Source organism: Lontra canadensis, unplaced genomic scaffold (assembly GCF_010015895.1).
Source record: "Lontra canadensis isolate GAN:19392208 unplaced genomic scaffold, GSC_riverotter_1.0 scaffold88, whole genome shotgun sequence".
NCBI lineage: Eukaryota > Metazoa > Chordata > Mammalia > Carnivora > Mustelidae > Lontra > Lontra canadensis.
In genome coordinates, this window is record NW_022631082.1 from 2,300,107 (window position 1) to 2,317,414 (window position 17,308).

Sequence of the window (17,308 nt, forward strand, 5' to 3'; positions counted from 1 at the left end):
CGCTGGACGTATAGATTATTTTAAAAATCTTTAAATAAAAAAAGAAGGATTTTATTTAGATTTTATTTATTTAGTTATTTGACATACAGATCACAAATAGGCAGAAAGGCAGGCAGAGAGAGAGGGGGAAGCAGGCTCCCTGCTGAGCAGAGAGCCTGATGTGGGGCTCGATCCCAGGACCCTGAGATCATGACCTGAGCTAAAGGCAGAGGCTTTAACCCACTGAGCCACCCAGGTGCCCCGACAGAAAGATTTTAACCCACTGAGCCACCCAGGCGCCCCCCGACAGAAAGATTTTAAATAAGGAAAGACTTGAACAGAAAGCTCACAAAGGGAAGTAGCCAACAAGAGCTTGAAGCCATCAGGGAAATGCAAATTTGAAAAAGAGAATGGTTAAAGGCAAGAACAAAAGGCAGTCAGATGAACGGAACAGGTACCTGAGGGAGGGGGCAAACCCCACCTCTAGCTTTGGTTACCTTGGGACCCTGAACAACTGACTTCCCTGTCCGAAGGCTCAGTTTCCGCATCTTTAAAATGGGATGCCGTCAGGGTTCCATGATCGGCCACCACGATGACATTACAGGACTTGCTGCTTTCCTCACCCTTATTTTGCGGCTTCATTTCATCACGGTGAAGTTGTGGAGGGAGGGAAGCTGGTACCAAGGCTGCAAACTCAGAACTTGTCTCTAGGGTACCCCCCTCCACCTTCCAGAACATTCCCATGTTAAGATGTGCACACGCACATGTGTTTTCTTTTCCCAGGGGTCTTTGTGTTGGTATTTATGCCACCAACTCTGCGGAGGCTTGTCAGTACGTCATTAGTCATGCCAAAGTGAACGTCCTGCTGGTTGAAAACGACCTACAGTTAAGGAAAATCCTTTCGGTAAAGCCCAAACTCGAACACCACCCACCATTCACCCAGGGGGATTGCAGGGCTCTGACTGCCTGTCCCGTTAGTACCAGGTGGATGTTAATGATAGGCTGGATGGTGGGGCTTGCCCCATTCTTGGGTTCAGTAAGTCTCCTCCACGTATAACTAGGGGGAACCGGGTAGAGTGGCAGGGATCTAACTTCCAACTTGTATTTACTTCATTTCCTACTCAGATTCTATTTTTCTTAAATCCCCTTTATTTGTTTTATTATTTTTTTTAAGTAGGCTCCCTGCCCAGGTTGTAAGCTTCTATTTTTTTTAAATGTGTTTATGTATTACTTTATATATAGCCCACTGTTTTCTTTTAGAAATGGAAGCATTTTGAGGCTTACACCCCCTTGTAATTGTCATTTTTTAAATAACTGTCATCATTCCTGAAATGCTGCTTTCTCTTCCATTTCTTGGCTAAGTTCGACCACTTCCTGTTTCACCTCTTTCTGGTATGGCTCTCTCTTCCCTCAGTGCTTGTAGCTTTGCTTTGTGTTCTTCTTTTCTAGCTGTATTTACTTTGTTATGTTTTAGATCCTATGTTGGAATGTTGGGTGGCAATTTTTCTTTGCTTTGTGGTGAATTTTCTTTATGTATAAAATTTGGCTCCCCTCGTGCTCCCTTTTTCTTCTTGTAGTAACTTTGTGTGGATGTTGTAGAGAGTTTTTCAATTACTAGTGTTTGAATGAGCTGCAATTTCCTGACCCGGCTTTTGGCAGGAGGATCCCATGGGGAGAGGAGTCCTTTCGGGGGGTGAGGGCAGGTGACCAGGTTCACCACTCAGCCCAAGGGCCCTGTGGCTGTTGCACCAATATCATATTTCTGAGTTACACACTTCTCTGCTTGTCGATATCTCTGGAGGTGAGATGTGTCTTGCTGTCAGTGGCATCCTCCAATCATCGTTGGTCATGTTTTCCCACATTTTAACATCTCTGAAGTTAGGGTAGACTTTCCAGACTCATGAAATCCAGCTAGACTCAGTGAACTAGAACACTCTGCCACCAAGCCTCCTTGGACGCCTAATTCCTGACCTGGTTCAGTGGGAACAGACTTCTCCCTTCAGCCTTGAGCTTTCTGAAATTGTTTTCTTAAGTCATGCCTCAACGATCTCCAATACTCCTATCATTCCCTATTTGTTCTGTTCATAGCAGAACAAACTGTGGGATGGGTGGTGGGTGAAGACTGGGTCCTTTCTGCCAATACTGGCTTACAATTTGGGGTTTTCTACCATTAGAAAATATTGCATACTCTTTGTATGCAAGATTCAAAGCCAGGCTTCTGACACGCTCCTCCCAAACTGGATATTCAGTTCTGCTTGGAAGTCTTTTGTTCTAGGCAACACCCACAGGCTTACAGCCCTCCAACTCTTCACTGACTCCCTGCCTCCTTAGAATAAACTCCAGACTCCTCACCACTGCCTCCAAGGTATCCCCGACATGGCCCTCACCATCCTTCCCTGCCTCAACCCCAATCCTCTCCCTCTATCCTTGACCTAGCCATCTGAGACTTCACATAGTCCTCAAACCTCCCTGGCCATTTCCTGTTCCAAGCATTCTGGATGTCGGTTCCCTCTTTCTCTGGAAACCTCCTGTCCCACTGTTCACAGAGCTTCTGTCTTCTTCTCTCAACCTATGCTACAGACTTGGTTATATTTATAATTACCATACTGGATGTTGGAAGTGACTTCATCATTGGATTGGCTAGACAAGCTGTGGAACCACACCCCTTCCTTTGTATCAACAGGGTACAAGAATCCCGCAGGCATGGTCTACTGAACCTGAAAGCCCTTGGTATAAGTAGAAAGTCCTGAGCTTGCCAAGGTTCCAGTGACCTGCAGAGAGGATTTTTGCTGCCTAGCTCCAGCTAGGAGGGTAACTGGATCCTGGGCATATAGTGCAAGGGGCGGGCTCATAAACCAACAACCATGACTCTGTGAGGGGAGCAGGACTCAGGAGGCTCTCATCTTCATTAGCCTTTGAGTGTTGGAGGCTACTGATACTGAGCACAAAGAACCCAGTCCTAAAATCAGGCTGTGTCCTGCCAGTTGGGACAAAGAGCCATGTTGTACAGGCTGGGCAGGAGAGAGTAAAGAGGCTGGGGTCACTGTGGGCCATTGCTTAGGAAACGCATCCACCCTCCATCTCTCCCAGGGCCATGAGGCCCACATGGAACTTTCTTTCAGATTCCGCAGAGCAGGATGGAGTCCCTGAAGGTGATCGTCCAGTACAAGCTGCCCATGAAGGGGAGCAGTAATAACCTGTACTCTGTAAGTACAGTAAGTGTAAGTGTGGGGCAGGGGCCGCTGAGCCAAGGGGAAGGTGGCCCCGAAAGGTGGGCAGATGGGGCCTTAGGGCTTTCCTCTTTCTTCCTGGTATGAAGGGTCTGATTGATGGGAAGATGTCTGTTCTGGTTATTTATTGCTGTGCAACAAGTCTCCCCCCAAAATTGGTGGCTTAAGACAACAACAATCATTTTATTCTTACTTCTTTTTTCAGAACATTAAGGCAACTGAAAAAATACTACGTCACTGAAAAGCAGGGTGTGTGAAAACCCACAGCATTAGGTTTAAATATTTACTTTATATCCCAACCAGAATTTGTTAAAACTTGACTTGCGGCTTTAATATGTGCCAAGTCATCAATAACAGTGTCACTAAAACCATGAACCGTCACTTAATATGTATAAATACGAATATGGGGCTGAGCATTTCTGCCATGGCTTGGACCGACAGCCCTTGTGGAGCCTGTCTTCACTTAAATTTTTGATATTTCAAAAAAAAAATTTTTTTATTATTTCATTCATCATGTATTTTTTGATGGTTAGTGACTTAAAATATATTGCATTAAAATACAATTTCTCTTGATTGCCAAAGGTTTGTTGTCCTTTTGTTTTATTTTGTTGTTTGCATCTCCTTCAATTTTTGCACTGGAGGCTAACTAAGTTCCCAGTCCTCACTCTGGTCTGGACCCTGCACCTGGGGCTCCTGGGCCTCCCTCTCTCTCTTTGTGGCCTCTCCGGCATGGTGACCTAGGGATCTCTGGACTTACTCCTGGCTCAGAACTCTACAGAAACATCAAAAGAGAGAGACAGAGAGAGAGAAGGCCAGGTGGAAGATGTCTTGCCTTTAACAACCTACTTTTGGAAGCCACACACCATCGCTTCTGACATACTGTGCCCATCACGGCCGACCAAAAGGTCTGCTGAGCAGTGGGGGGTTGGGGTGGGGACCTAGACCACCTCTTACTGAGGGAGGGGCAAGGCCACCAAAGAGTTTGTGAAACCATAAATGCCATCACAGTCATTTTTTGAAAAGGCATTCTGCCTCACCGTGTTTTATGTTTTATTTTTCAAAGATTTTTTATTTATTTACTTGAGAGAGAGAGAGAGCACGCGCAAGCAGGGGGAGAGGCAGGCTCCCCACTGAGCAGGGAGCCCAACGAAGGACTTGATCCCAGGATCCTGCGACCATAACCTGACCCAAAGGCAGACGCTTAACTGACTGAGCCACCCGGATGCCCCTGCCTTAGCGTGTTTTAGTCGGGAAATGTGCCGGTACGAGCAACAGAGACATGCTTTAGCCAGAGCACAGGTTCTGTGTGTGAGGATGCACTGGGTTATCTCACGGAAGCCGGGCCAGGAGGCTCGTGAGGCCCAAGGACAAGCTCCTGTTAATATCCACGAGACGAGACCCTCAAACCCACAACTCAAATCAGAAGTCCCTCAACGTCACTGTGTTTATTAGGTTTGCCCCCACACAGGCGGGAGAGAAGATACCCACGATCCTCTCTGGCCAACCAAAACCTTGCCAGCGTTCATACCTTGAGAAAACACTCGAATCCTAAGACCAGGGATGGTGAATAAATAAGGAAGAAAAATGACCAGAATCATAGACTTTTGAGGTTTAAAGTGACCATCGGAGCAACAATACCTGAGGTCTGGATACTTGAAAAAAACTCTCTTGCTAGCCACACCACTTACACTGGGATTTCTCAATCTCATTGCTACAGACGTTTGGGGTGGATGACCCTTTGTCGCAGGGCCGTCCTGCACACTGCAGGATGCTGAGTGGCGCCCCCCCACCTCCACCCCCTGGATGCCAGCAACTCCCTCACAGCTGAACCAAGCAGAGATGGACATGACCTGATGTCATGGGGCTGGCATTCCCCTGGTTCTGCTTCTGGAAGGTGCTACACGCCTGCCATCTTGAATTCGGGGCATTGCCCTCCTCCAGAGCATGGTGGGTGGGGGGCTCAGTGGTAGAATTTTTGCAGGTCCTGTGTGATACTCAGTCCATACAACCCAACAGTTCCTTCCGAGGCATCATTCTGGAAGGTCAGTAAGAGCAGAGTGTGACTGTATTGGTTTAGACTGCTAGTTCCTGTTTACTTGCTGTGTGACCTTAGGCAGCTCCTGGGGCTACATCTTGACTCATTCATGCCCGGATGACTCATTCCAGTCCCAGCACTTCCAGCAAAAGCCCTGACCTTCACTGTGACTGGACCAGCTGCACTCACAGGTGCAGACCCAGCAGCCTACTAGGAAGTGAAGGAGGGGAAGCAAACATCTTAGGGCTTTTGTAAGAGGCACCACGACTGGTGACCCTGAGTCCTCCCTCTCACTGGGAATCATGTTTTAGAGAAGCTGATGGCACCAGACCTGACAGGGGAAGGGGACCACTGGCGTGTCGAGGGTCCCCCGCACATCCCGAGTCCCCATTTTCTGCCTGTCTCTTCTGCACAGTGGAATGATTTCATGGACCTGGGCAACGACATCCCCGATTCCCGGCTGGACCAGATCATGGAAAGCCAGAGGGCTAATCAGTGCGCTGTGATCATCTATACTTCTGGGACCTCAGGCAATCCCAAGGGAGTGATGCTTAGCCATGACAACGTAAGTGCCAATGGTGATGAACCCAGTGCCAATGGTGACAGCACCCAGGCCAGTGGCCCTCCGGCTCTTCCTGTTCTCACCCCACTGGGGGCAGGGTAGCATTCGGGGGTCTGGACCCCTGGGGCTCCCTAGCCAGCGAAACACTTCCAAGAGGGCAGCACAGTGCAGGGAGATCAGGGGCTTTAGAACAGACCTGTGTTCAAATCCTGCCTCGTGATCTTGGGCCAGACACCTAACATCTCCAAGCCTTTGTCTGCGCAGCTCTAAACTGGGTATGATAATGACAGCCCCTGCCTCCCGGGGTGTTTTGAAAGTGAAATGAGTTGATATATTCCTAGAGAGCGTAGAACAGTGTTCGACAGTAAAATAAGCAGGTAGAAGAGCAGGATATACACTCTGTGCTTCTTGGAAATAAAGCAGAAGTTGATGTTTTGTTTACTTAAGAAGGGCTACGTGTCTGGGAAAGACACATGCATGTCTGGATAGAGTCCACAGGTGATAGTAGCTCAGACCACTGGTACAGGAGAATAAGGGGAACAGGTCCTAAAAGATCCCATTTATACAAAACCCTAAGAAATGCAAACGTAGCCATAGGAACAGAAAGCAGACCTGGGGCTGCTTGGGTGGCGGCGGGGGGAGGTGGGTGGCAAAGGGAGGCATGACAGAGGGGTGACCCCATGTTCACTATGTTGAGGCTGGTGATGGTTTCACTGGTGGAGACAACTGGGGGGTGTCAGATACTGTCAGTTTCACCTCAATAAACTGCTTAAAAAAAAAAAGGAAGAGCAGGAGAGACAGTCATGCTCACTACACGCCAGGCCCTATTCTGAGAGCTTTACGATTGGTAAATCCTCATGGCGACCCTCCCAATTTTGCCAGGCTCTTTTTACAGGTGGGAAAACTGAAGTCCAGAGAGGTTCTGTAACTTGGCCCAGCTCACATAGAGAGCACCGTGGTGCAGCTTGAACCCACGCAGGCTGGCTACACAGCACACATTTTTTCTTGAACGACGTGTTTATTTGAGAGTGGGGGGAGGGGCAGACGGAGAGCGGATCTCCAGCAGGCTCCCCGCTGACCGTGGAACCCAACTTGGGACTCAATCTCACGACCCTGAGATCACGACCTGAGCCGAGATCAAGAGTAGCCCTGGAGCGAGGCCGCCTGGCTCCGAATCCCAGCCCTCCCACCTGCCAGCCGTGTGACCTGGGACAAGTTCCTCCCCTTCTCTGGGCCTCTGTTTCCCCATCTGTAAGATGGAGACGAGAATGGTTTCTGCCTCTCTGAGCTGCCTCCCAGAGTAAGTGATCCCAGTTCTCTCCACACACATCAACAGTTCAAAGTTCCTCGAGTTCCCAGAGTACTTGTCACCACGCTGAGCTAGGCACCCTTTAACCTCTCGTTAAACCCCTTACCAGACGATAAGATGTCATGAACTGTTGTGGTGTGTGATGGCACCTAGTGACTTAGACGACGGCAACTTCAGTCTGTGAGGTGTGACACGGCCCGTCTGAGGTGGTACAGCATTCAAGCAGAAATGGCAAGTGTGAGAAAGACTCAGTTGCGGGGCAAGTTGGAGGAAGAGCATTCTGAGCAGAGAAAACAGCCAGTGCAAAGGTCCTGAGGCAGGACCCTGACTCATGTGTGGGAGGAATGGTGTGGAGGCCTGTGTGGCAGGATTAACAAGGTAACTGTTTGCCCAAAAGGATGACACCAGTGAGAAAAACAGACTTCAAAATTATACATCTGCAAAAACGACATATCGAGGCACATTTTGGAAAAGGAGAAACAAGCATATGTTAACTGTGGGGCATTTGTGCGATGGGATTATGGGTGGCCTTTTGGTTTGCGGGACACGAGGAGCCCTGTGCCCATTTTACAGGTGAGCAAAGAGCCTACAGTTGCCAAGCTAGCAAACAACGGAGCCACGATTGGATCCTGGGTGACTTACTGGATCCGTTAAGATTTCTGACTTTCCATGTAGACATTCCAATGCTAGGCTCTGTTGTTGGATCCAACAGGGGTCGGTTCAATGTCCAAAGCTGCCCACTACCTTTTACAGCTCCTCCGAGCCTCGGGCAAGTTCGTTAACCACTCTGGGCTTCTGTTTTTCCACCTGTAAAGTATAAAGGGTTGTAGTTACTGACCCCGCATGGGATGTCTTCATGTTTGGAAAGCGTGAGAGCAGGGCCCAGCACACAGCAGATGTGCTGTAAGTGTTTGTTAAGTAATCACATTTAAATGGCCCTCCAGTGAGGCCAGGAGGAGCCCCCTGGATCGTAATCCTGACTTGTGTTCCAGATCACGTGGACGGCAGGTGCAGTGGCAAAGAACAGTGGCCTGTCTTGTGCCGCAGAAAAGCAGGAGGTGGTGGTCAGCTACCTTCCCCTCAGCCACATTGCAGCTCAAATGATGGATATGTGGTTACCCATGAAGATCGGGGCTTTCACCTACTTTGCTCAACCAGACGCTCTCAAAGTAAGGCTGAGGGCAGCCCGGGGTCAGTGGCTGGGTTTCCAAGCCCCTGGATCCAGGGGGTTCCTTCTCTCTCCTCATCTTACACTCCATTTAGGAACAATGGAAACAGTCGACCACATTCTTTTAGTTTTATCTTTACCCAAATCAAGGCAGCCACATATGGTTGTGTGGGTTGTGCACTGAACAATCCAAAACGAAGATGTGACTTGTTTTGAAAGCAGAATGTGTGTGGGGTTTTTTGTTTTTTGTTTTTTTTTTTAAAGTCAGTATTCCCAGCACCAAAAAGCTCCCCAAACCAAACCCATCTCAAGGCCCTTAACCACATCTCTTTTTGTCATTTTGTTTTCTGCTTCAGTATCCCCTTGGCCCCTCTTCACCCCCTTCCTACCCCAGTGCCCAGTGTCTGGGGCATTGTAGCCACTCGATAAATACTTTTTTCTCTGGCTGACTGCGTCATGTGCACCCACGCACCTTCAGGACCTGAGAAGTTCCCATCTGCCCATATCCTTATCATCTCTGAAAACTATCCAGTTTCCAAACAACTAACCGGCACCCACCGGGTGATAAAGGTATCTTAACGTTTTAAGAAACTGCCAGACTGTTTTCAGAGTGGCAAGTGGATGGGAGGCGGCAGCCCTCGTGCTGAGCAGGTGACAAGCGCCTCCTGACGGGCTTGGTGACTGGTTATCGACCTTCTCTGGGAGAAAAGCGTCTGTGCCAACCTTTTGCTCACTTCAAAATGTGGCCGCGTCTCTTCCTACAGTGGCGTTGGACCAGATTATTGGTCCGCCAACGCCCTCTCCCAGGGGCGTGTCTTTTCATTCTTAACTCCTATGAAGTCTTTTCTCTCTTCTTTCGTGAGTGTGGTGCCATATGCGTGGGACCCTGGCCTGCCCCAGGGCCGTGGGGGTCTCTGTGGCGCTCCCCACGGACCCTCCAGTTTTCGTGCTCACGCTTGGGTCTGTGCTCCGTCCTGAGTTCGCTTTTGCGTGGGGGAGAAGACGCTAAATGGAGCCCTTGCTTCTACTTTTCAGGATAGGACTAGCCTCCCCTCCGCTGAGTCGCGCGGGCACTTTCACGGACTGCGAATTGCTCATAAATGTAGAGACTCGTGTTTGAATTTTCTATTCTGTCCCGTTGAACCTGTATGTCCAGACTTACATCCAAACCGCACCAACTGGACGTTTCTGGCTTTCTGGCATGGCGCCCACCTTGCCCTGGTTTGTGGGACATCCCTGGTTTTATGACTGAGAATCCCACCTTTCAGGAGCTCCTTGGGTTCTGAGCAAACCGGAACGGCCAATCACCCTATTGCAGAATAAATTTCAAAATCGGGTAGTAATTCTTCCCACTTTGTTCTTCTCTTCCCAAACTGCTTTGGTCGGTCTAGGTTCTCTGCATTTCCACACAAATGTCGAGATGGGCTTGTCAGTCTGTGGAAAAGTCTGCCTGGATTTTGAAAGGGATGGCATGAACCCACACATCTGTCTGGGAACAAATCTTACATCCTTTTTAACAGCTGTGCAACAGTCCACTGCCTCCTTGGGTTGGCCTTTGTCACCAGTCGGTGCTCTCCACCGAATCCCTAGGCTTCACCCAGAGAGGGAACACTGACTGGGCCCCAGCCCGCCAGTGGGTTGGCTCCCTGGGGTGGGTGCTCGCCCTGGTCCAAGTAGCCAAGAGAAGCTTCTCAGGGCTGAGCTAACGGGCTGGGGAGAGATGGGACACCTGGGTTCCAGGCAGGGGGCAGGTGTGGTTAACCCAGCTCGGTCTCTTGCAGGGTACCCTGATCAGCACTCTGAAGGAGGTAAAGCCCACCATCTTCCTGGGGGTGCCCCGAATTTGGGAGAAGATGCAGGAGATGATCAAAGAAAATAGCGTCAAATTCTCAAGCTTGAGGAAGAAGGTGTTCTCATGGGGAAGAGTTATTGGCTTAAAGGTCAATACAAAAAGGATGTTGGGGTAGGTGGAGGGTCTAGCGGAGCCAGGCAGGGAGAGGGCCATGGGGAAGGGGGCTCAGCCTTCTCCAGCTGGTGCCCACCGACCCCTGTTCAGCTCCATGGCTGCTGAGCCATGCAAAGGGCACTGGCGTTCTTATTCACAGGGTACATGATACTCCCGGGAGCTACCGCATGGCGAAGGCCCTGGTGTTCAGCAAAGTCAGGAGTGACCTTGGCCTTGATAACTGCCACTTTTCCATCAGCGGGTCTGCGCCTCTCGACCAACAGACCTCTCAGTTCTTCCTAAGCCTGGACTTGCCTATAAATGAGATATACGGTATGACGGAATGCACGGGACCCCACAGCATGTTCAGCCAGAATAACTACAAGATTCACAGGTACCAGCCTCCTGGGAAGACCCCCAGCCCTCCAACAACATGGGGCACTAGAGTTAAAGGGGGGAGGGTGGGCAAGCCATGCTGCTAAGGTGAACCCTGACCTGCGTCTCCAGGATGATGCCTATTATCCAGCTTCCAAGACCTCAATCTTCACAAGGGAAGCCCCCGTGGGTCCAAGAGCCCATGGACAAGGGCTCTTAGAATGTTCCAGGGTCTCCCTAATTGTCACATGTGAGTTTTGCCTCCAGATGCCCCCCTCCAGGCTCATCTAACTCAGGTTCACCTCCGAAGACCCTTCGTCTCTGCCATGCTCCATCTCAAACATGTCCATGGGTCCTTGCTAGCTTTCTCCCAAGCTTAGCTGGAATCAGGCTCCAAGCCTGACCTTTTAGACGCATCCCCTGGATCTCTGCCTTCATCAACACGTGGTTCTCCCCACGAGCATGTCTGAAATACAAGCTTCCCCTTTCTAGGACAACACCGGGCAGACTGGACTTGGGGCCACCCTACTCCAGTATGACCTCATCTTAACTGAACTTGAGACATCTGCAATGACCCTGTTTCCAGATCCAGTCACATTCTGAGGGGCTGGGAATTAGCCATACAACATGTGACAGGAGAGAGGGGCTCAACTCAACCCCTAACACCCTCCCAAAGGCCAGACCACCCCACCATTGTCTTAACGCTAACCTGGTATGAGCAGTGCCTGGACATTTATGCTTTTCTCCCCAACAAAAGCATTTTCCATGCTAAAATGAACACAATACTCAGCATCTCTCAATGACTACTTGCCATCTGGTGCTCAGGGACCACAGGAGGTCGGATAGCCCAGTGTCCTTCATTATCCAGGTTGATAATATGAACTTCCCATTGGTCTTGACTCACATCATCCAAGCTCAGGAATCAAATGGATGTGGCTGGCCAGAGATGCCCATCTCATAGAGAATGTTCCCTCTACAAAGCACCTGCCCCGTCTTCAACAGCTGCAAAGAGTCCCGCCGCATGCACGCACCATCATTCACTAAACTGGTCCCCTTACCAGTGGGTACTTAGGGCTTCTTCTCCACAAAGAGCGCTGAAGCGAACGTTTTGCATGCACACCGCCCACAGTGCTAAAGCAGTTGGTTAAAAAAAAAAATGGTACCTCAACACGACTCTCCTGCATGTTCCTTTTGTTACGGGTGAAGTTGGGAAAAACCCCTCTTTGTGTCCATTCCAAATCCATTTGTATTTCCTTCTCTTGGAACTATCGGTAGCCCTCCTCATGCCCACCAGGTCCTGGAGAGGGTGAGAGCAGCAGATCCTGCAAGGGAGCCCGGGCTGTGGACCCAGGCTGCCCCGCGTGGGTGACCTTGTCTCCCTGAGCCCTGGTTTCCCCCCTCCCACCCCCCGGCAGCTGTGGCAAAATCATGGCTGGATGTAAGAACATGCTATACCAGCAGAGCAAGGACGGCATCGGGGAGATCTGCATCTGGGGTCGGCACGTCTTCATGGGCTATCTGGAAATGGAAGACGTGACCATGGAGGTCATCAATGACGAAGGCTGGCTACACACAGGGGACCTGGGCCGCATAGACAACCACGGTTACCTCTACATCACCGGCCGCATCAAAGGTACTTGGCGGTGAGCTCGACGTAGGCAGTAGCTATTCAGTAAGAGGGCTAGGTTAGCATCATTTCCATGACAAGCAAAGAAAAGCCTTCTGAAATAGGTTGAAGTGAAAAAGAGGAACTATCGGCTCAAAAATGGGGTAGTCCAAGAGGTCTCACTTCAGGCATGGCTGGACCCAGGTGCCAAAATAGCATCAAAGGAATTGCTTGGTCCCTCCCTTTCTGAGAGCTGTCCTTGGTGCTTTGGGGCCGTTCTTGGAGGCTTTTCCCATTTGGTGACAAGATGGCTGCCAACAGCCTAGGCTCATCCTAACCACCAAGGCATAGCCACAGTTTTAGATCTGACTCTCACTGGATCCCATCTCGAGATGAACCTCTGCAGAGACTAGAGGGTGCGGACTGGTCGGACCTGGTCCCATGCTCATCCTGGCAGTCCTCATCCAAACCACAAGTGTTCGAGGTGGAGAGAAGGGTTCCCTAAACAAACAGCAGTGTTGGATGCCTGAGTCCCTGGCAGACACCAGCACAGGTGTCCAACCCCATCACATTATTACCACTGCCTTAACCACCTCAGTAGGGATGGCTGAAAGATCATGGGCTAAGACACAGGGAGTCTGGGTGGGTGGGACAGGAGGCAGCCAGCATCCTTAGACAAAAGAGAAGAACAGATCTGGGGCAGGAGGAGGGGCTCTTAGAGAATTTGAGAGGCCCGTGGGGGAAAGTGACACAATTCTCTTAAAGGTTCTTTTGGGGTTGCCAAATGGTACGAAAATCTGGAGACAGAGACAGGGCATGGCCAGAAGCACTGTGCTATCTTCCAAGCAAGACTTTTCGGAGGGCTTGGAAAGGGTACAGAGGCCCAAGAAACAGGCAGTAGATTCATAGGGCGCTGTCCAAGTGAAGTCCGCAGGACTTGGGCATTTTTGATGGGAATTTCAAGGAGACAGGAAGAGGAGGAGCAGAGTAATACTGGGTCGGGGCCTTGGAGAAGGGCATGGTGGGAGTCCCGGCTGTGGGCAGGGGTCCTTCTCTGCTTCTGGGGTTTTCTAAGTGAGTGGTCATCTGTGTCAGCATCTTTCTCTGACCCTCGGGAGGTGGGGACAAGCCCTTTGTACTGTCACTGTCGAACCCTGAGTCACACTTTGTTCCAGAAATCCTTATCATGGCTGGTGGTGAGAACGTGGCCCCTATTCCCATCGAGAACTTGGTTAAAGAGAAGATTCCCATAGTCAGTAATGCCATGTTAGTGGGAGATAGAGCAAAGTTTCTGAGCGTCCTGCTGACCTTGAAGGTAACATGGGTTTGCTGTCCTGCAGGGGCAGGAGCGGGGGGAGTCTCTGCCTCAGGGTCCAGAGGGCACACCCCTGTGGGTTCAAGACCCACTTCCTGGTCCTCGGGTGTGGCCAGGGAGTGTGTGGTCATTGGGTGTGGTGACGTGGGTGTCCTGTGCCAGTGTGAGGTCGACAGGACGAACGGAGAGCCACTGGACAAGTTAAGCTTGGAGGCCATCCACTTCTGCCGGAACCTGGGAAGCCACGTGTCCACCGTCTCTGAGATTCTGGAGCTGCAGGACCCCCTGGTCTACAAGGCCATCCAGCGAGGCATAGATGCTGTGAATCAGGAAGCCATTTCCAACACGCAGAGGATCCATAAGTGGGCCATCCTGGAGAAGGACTTTTCGGTCCTACATGGAGAGCTGGGTGAGCAGCCCAGAGAGCAGGTGGCCTTGGCACTTGGAGGCTGGTCCCTTGCTAGTGTCCAGGGCCACATGGGAACCGAGATGTGCCCTTTACTGGGGGTCTGAGGGTCCACTTTCAGCTCATTGGTGCACAGCTCCCCTCACCACACACACACACACACACACACACACACGTCCCTTCTCCCCCATGCCCTGCTCTTGGAATAAAAGCCAAACTCCTCATTATGGCCGTGCATGACCATTCTCCTGCTGACCTCTCCTTTTCACTTACTCTGGCCCAACCGCACAGGCCTGCACACTGTTCCCACAACCCTCCAGGTGTAGTTCTGCCTTAGGCCTTTGCACCTGCTACTCCTTCTGCCTGGAATGTCCCCCTGCCCAACTCAATTCTTTGGTTCCTTCTCATTGTCCACATCTCACACTAAAGGCCACTTCCTCGAGCAGCCTTCTCTGACCTAACATGACTCACCATTGCCCTCAATGGAGCAACTCTACAGCTCACCCTCCCCACTCCAACACCGCTGCCATCTTGCCCCCATGCCACATCATAGTCTGGGATTACCCTACGTGTTCACTGATCTTGGTCTGTCTGCCCTGCGAGGGGAGGGCTCACGCCAGGTGGGCTGGGGGTCCTGTTTTCCCTCAGCGTCCTTCCTGGGGCTTGCTCTCAGCACTCAGCTCTAATCTGATGACGTGGATTGCAGAGTTAGGGGGAAGGCAAGCACATGGCCTCCAACAACTTGGGCTCAAATCCTGTCCCCTTTCAAAACCAGTTTGAAAATGCAGTCCTTGTGGGGCTGCTCAGGACACAGCTGGGGAAGCCCGAACCCCATGGTGACCCAGAGCTTGGGAGTAGCCTGGGGCGTGGATCGGGACCTGAATTCAAGTCTTGCCACTACCGTATACGCGCTGGGTCAGCTCAGAGCAATTGGCCCTCTCTGAGCCCGTTTCCTCCCCTGTAAAATCAGGGGCTGGTGTGCCCCCCTTCATGGGGTGCACAGGCCACGTGAGCCACAGAGGTTGGCACGCTGTCTGCCTCCCTGCTCCCATAGTCCTCACCCCACAGCCCCAGCCGAGGGGAAGGTTCTGTCATCTCCACACAGATGGGGAAGGCGAGGTACGCACGGAGTTGATGGCAGAGCCAGCCCCAGCCTGCCCCTGCCACAGGACCCTGCGGCCCACACATGGGACACATGCACTTTGATTTCATACCTACCTCTGAACTGGTCTCCCCTTTCTCGACAGGTCCGACGACAAAGATTAGGAGACATTTTATCACCCAGAAATACAAAAAGCAAATTGAGAAATTCTACCACTGACTTCCCTGGTGGAGCTGCTCTTGGCTGTCCCGATGGTGAGACTGGCTTTGCTGGGCTGTACCTTGAATGGGTCCGACAGGGGTGGTTCCCCTACGTGCAGGCGGGTCTGTGAGCGGAGCTGGGAGTCCACACACAAACATTTTCTTGGCGGGGATTCTAGGTTGGGGCTCAACTCATGCTTTTTCTTCCAGAAAAATGCCCAGATGTTATACTGTAGCTTTGTCAGAAACTTCGGTGGGGAAAAGTGCTACTTGCCAGGAACCCAAGGATTGAGGCACGTTGGCCCATCAGATGGTTCCAGTCATATTTTCTTTTCTCCCCAGAGGACTGACAGAGGCCTCAGAAAGAAAAGCCTTCACGAGTTTGAAGAAGTGGGTCCCCAAACTGACTCATCTTTCTGGAAGCAACTTGGAAACCCTTCCAACAAGTTCTGATAATAAAGCAATTCAGCATCCCATGTCCGGATTTGTGGCCCCAGTTTCAAACTCTTTGTCCTTTGTTGAGAAGTTCGGACTCTGGAATCAGTTCTGGTTTCAAATTCTGATGGGCTCTGTGAGTTCAACTTTCTGCGTCTGGATGGGGTGGGAATCTGTAAAAACAGAACCCATCTGACAAGGTAGCTATTGGAGACTCACACCTTTCCAGGTGAAGGGGCACAGAGAAGGCAGATGGCATGGGGCGTCTGAAGCCCGAAACCCCTAGTTATGGGTAAACCGTCACCATCAAAGCCCCTATCAGTCTTGGCCAACAGCTATGGTTCCTGATGAACCCCATCTTTGCAGATGAGTTTCACTGTTGTCCTAAGGCCCCAAAATAAAGCAACTTAAAGAAGACAGAAGTTTGTTGTTCTTCCAAAGGTCACGTATAAGCAGACCAACCCTGATACGGCAAATCCACAAGGCTGGTCCCCGAAAGATCAGTGGAAGGGACACCTCCCAGGCCAGAGAGGGACAGCCTACAAGGACAAGAGAAAGAAAATTTGCAGTCTTTTAAGATTCCGTTACTCTGGGGCGCCTGGGTGGCTCAGTGGGTTAAGCCGCTGCCTTCGGCTCAGGTCATGATCCCAGGATCCTGGGATCGAGTCCTGCATTGGGCTCTCTGCTCAGTAGGGAGCCTGCTTCCCTTCCTCTCTTTCTGCCTGCCTCTCTGCCTACTTGTGATCTCTGTCAAATAAATAAATAAAATCTTTAAAAAAAAAAAGATTCCGTTACTCAGACGTAGTCCAGGGCCCCTTTCCTTTAAAATATAAAATTATAAATCGATTAGAAAGGTATAAAGACCTATTCCTTGCCAAACAAAACAAACACAAATGCAATGCATACAGGATAATGGCACATCTGATGACCTCCTTTATTGACCTCGTAGGTTTTTAGTTTTTTTTTCATATGCAAATATAGTCTATATTCTTTATTTTCCAGCTTCTATATTTGCAAGTTTGCCTGCTCACTAAAATTTATTTGTAACCCCCAAATCAATGACCCCAAGCACACAACCGTGGTCATCTGTGGACATGCTGAAAAATTCGAATCCCCCTTGAGGTCAAACACAGTGCTGCCTTGCCTTCTTGCTTTAGCTCATGCTGTCAATGCATGTCCTCCTGAGGCTGTTTTCCCACAGAATAACTGGTGGTCATTATTATCATAGAATGACACGATAACACAGAAGGAATGATGGGATGAGAAAGTCTCTGTTTGGCAATCATGATGGGAGGGAGGGGGAGACAATCAGGAGCTGTCAGTGGACACTGAGGTCGCTGGCTGGAGCTTTGATGCTAGGGAAGATAATTGGTGTCGTCTCATAATATCTCCCAACAAAATTCTGATCAGTTGTAAAAGCAGGAAAGATCAATTTAAGGTGGGGGAACCTGAGAGACACCAACCTGACCCGGTGGTCAACGTCTTCGTCACCTCCTGACACCTGCACTATAAGGAACACAGCATGGTTTCTGTCTGATTCTTTCCGAGAAAGCTGTAATAAGTCAGAGGGATTGGGGGCCTGAGTGTGACCACAGGGGGATGGCAGCTTTATTTGGGCAGAACTTTGGTTCATGTGCAGGG

The 17,308-nt window shown here is 50.4% G+C and overlaps 1 protein-coding gene across 3 annotated transcripts in view; it reads left to right on the forward strand.

Moving 5' to 3' along the window:
* Positions 1-15,920, forward strand: part of ACSBG2 (acyl-CoA synthetase bubblegum family member 2) — a 32,754-nt gene extending 16,834 nt beyond the window's left edge. The window contains exons 5-15 of one of the 3 annotated variants that reach the window (XM_032883732.1): positions 763-883; positions 3,102-3,185; positions 5,660-5,809; positions 8,108-8,284; positions 10,065-10,246; positions 10,389-10,622; positions 12,016-12,236; positions 13,385-13,524; positions 13,687-13,933; positions 15,178-15,286; positions 15,575-15,920. In XM_032883732.1, the coding sequence (XP_032739623.1) occupies positions 763-883; positions 3,102-3,185; positions 5,660-5,809; positions 8,108-8,284; positions 10,065-10,246; positions 10,389-10,622; positions 12,016-12,236; positions 13,385-13,524; positions 13,687-13,933; positions 15,178-15,251 (1,630 nt within the window). In that variant the 3' untranslated portion in view covers positions 15,252-15,286; positions 15,575-15,920. The remainder of the gene's footprint in view (positions 1-762; positions 884-3,101; positions 3,186-5,659; positions 5,810-8,107; positions 8,285-10,064; positions 10,247-10,388; positions 10,623-12,015; positions 12,237-13,384; positions 13,525-13,686; positions 13,934-15,177; positions 15,287-15,574) is intronic. The other 2 variants (XM_032883733.1, XM_032883734.1) reach the window with 2 other exon arrangements.
* The last annotated feature ends 1,388 nt before the right edge of the window (positions 15,921-17,308 follow it).